Source organism: Erythranthe guttata, chromosome 5 (assembly GCF_056151865.1).
Source record: "Erythranthe guttata isolate IM_541 chromosome 5, IM_541, whole genome shotgun sequence".
NCBI lineage: Eukaryota > Viridiplantae > Streptophyta > Magnoliopsida > Lamiales > Phrymaceae > Erythranthe > Erythranthe guttata.
Genome location: NC_142537.1, coordinates 8,352,354 through 8,354,700, shown reverse-complemented (window position 1 = coordinate 8,354,700; position 2,347 = coordinate 8,352,354). Strand labels below are relative to the sequence as shown.

Sequence of the window (2,347 nt, the reverse complement as noted above, 5' to 3'; positions counted from 1 at the left end):
GTAGATAATTCGAAGTCGGGCAGAGAGTGAGCATTATGGGGCAATGATCCGACCCTGCTGCCGTAAGATGTTGGACTTTAGCCGAAGGGAAGAGCGCCGACCATTCCCCGTTAGCACAGAACCGATCAATCCTACTTCTAATCGTGTTGGGCACCTCCCTGTTATTGCACCACGTATACACCGGCCCCTCAAATCCAAGATCGCTGAGATCACAATCAATCAGACATCTGCGAAATTCTTCAATCTGGTAAGGGAGTCGAGGAAGGCCACCCTCCTTTTCGGAGTTGCACGGAATCTCGTTAAAATCACCACCGACGAGCCATGGTAGAGGGGAGAGATCACGAAGTTGGCGTAGGAGGGTCCATGATTCCCGTCGCCGCTGAGTTTCTGGGAATCCATAAAATCCCGTACAACGCCACTTAACCTCTTTTTCCGAATTCTCAACCACCACATCGATGTGGTTCTTAGAGAATGATAAGAGCGTAACATTCATATCCTTTTTCCAGAGTAGAGCAAGGCCACCGGACAAACCTTCTCGATTAACACAAATTCCATCGTAATTCCAACGCCCTTTTAAAATATCCACGAACCGAGGTGTTGATTTCGTTTCCGAAATGAACACCAGTGGGGGGTGAAATTTTCGAAGCATCGCTCCGATTTCGTGAATTGTCAAAGGACCCCCCAACCCCCCCAACCCTTGACAATTCCAGAAGAGGCAATTCATGGATCTCGGCGGGGCTGCCCCGCAGCCTCCGCCGTTGGAGAAATGTCCTCGTCCAAGAGACGAAGATACGCACGTTTCGGTGTGCGTTCCGTATCAAGCACCATCAACTCATCTGCCTTCTTCTTCCTTCCTTTGTTAGAGACTTTCAGGAATTTCCTTTCCACCTCAGTATTAGAATTCTCGGCCAGTGTAGTAATCTTGTGGTTAAACAAGCATGAGTCGTCAAGGGACGTAGCAAGCTGGTTCTCTTTACCCGATGTTTGTATGACTTTATTAAATGATACAAACTTTAAAGGGATCTTACACTAGTAATGAATGTAATACAACAAACTGGAGATCTATAGATATATAGGAGTGTACGCAATACTCATTACATAAGAAAACATTAGTTATTACTTATTATGACACACATATTTTGAAAGCAATCCTATTATAAATTGAAGGCCACATTATACAACCATTTATTTGGAATGGCATTCTCATGAATCTATATGTAAGATTCATTAGCCATTTCCGATCCAGGTCAGCGATTGGAGTTGTTGAACAGCTTCAATGTCGAGCTGAAATCCCTTAGCGAGAGCTTCAGGGATCACTGGAGGATCGGATCCAAACACGGCCTTAGATAAAGTGACGACACCTGGATTTTGGCTATTAAGACTAGCTATTGCAACTGCAGTAGTGTCGTTTCCGAGGTTGTACTGGAAATGAATGAGTCCCTTTGGGAACACAAAAACATCACCTGGATTCAATATCTTTGCAAATAGCCTGTTTTTGTCACCTGGATTCGAAGGGTTCGACGAAATGAAGCCAGCATAGATAGTTCCTTCCATACATAGAAGAATTTCGGATGCGTGTAGATGCGAGTGCGGTGGATTTACTCCTCCAACTGCAAAGTCGATTCGGACTATAGAAATTCCTAATGTGTTGAGCTCTGCTAGCTGATCGATGAAAACGAGACTCACTTTTGACCCGTATTGACTTATTATTTCTCCGGGTTTATTCAGACCCGAATGGTAGAAGTCATCTGATGTTACTGTTTTCGGGTCCTTGCATATCTTTCCATTCACAAACACTGCCATCATTCCATGCATGCATCATTCAAATTGAGTCATAAATATATTTGATTTAATTCGAATAAAAAAAAAACAAGATCGGGGAAATTATATATGAATTAGTTACCAGCAGCAGTGGAATCGTTGACAGCTACGCAAAAATCTTGCAACGGGTTGGGATCATAGGCATCTGCTGATAAAGAAGCCAAAACAGCAACAACTACGAGGAATAAGAAATTAATTCCAGACATTTTCATGTTAACAAAGTATACTATATATAATTATATATGTTTTTTGAATTTATTAATAGAGGTAATTGTGATATGCAGCAAAAGAAAACGGGGGATGTATATATAGCTGAAATATAATAGGAGAAGCACATCTAACAATCAATAATCAATCATGTTTCTTCAGCAGACTATTGTAGACCATGAGATATATTTTGGTCGTCACTCAATTATTCTGAAAATGATATAAATTAAGTTCAATTTTTTTGTCATTTAAAAATGATCAGTAAGTTTACTTTCATAATATATGGTAGAGAATTCCTACTTTTCCACCTATATATCAC

At 41.1% G+C, this 2,347-nt stretch overlaps 1 protein-coding gene across 1 annotated transcript; it reads right to left on the bottom strand.

The window, feature by feature from the left end:
• Positions 1-994: 994 nt before the first annotated feature.
• On the bottom strand, positions 995-2,078 carry LOC105972741 (germin-like protein subfamily 1 member 17). The gene is made up of 2 exons (XM_088818761.1): positions 1,904-2,078; positions 995-1,796 (listed from the first exon to the last, which is right to left on the bottom strand). The coding sequence occupies exons 1-2, from the start codon at positions 2,031-2,033 to the stop codon at positions 1,228-1,230; spliced, it is 699 nt and encodes a 232-aa protein (XP_088674887.1). The 5' UTR covers positions 2,034-2,078; the 3' UTR covers positions 995-1,227.
• Between the last annotated feature and the right edge of the window lie 269 nt (positions 2,079-2,347).

Excerpts from the sequence above, each read along its gene's own strand:
- LOC105972741 (XM_088818761.1), bottom strand. The coding sequence starts at position 2,033 with ATGAAAATGTCTGGAATTAATTTCTTATTCCTCGTAGTTGTTGCTGTT. Across the intron at positions 1,797-1,903 it reads CAACGATTCCACTGCTGCTG|TGTTTGTGAATGGAAAGATA; the intron begins GTAACTAATTCA and ends GAATGATGGCAG.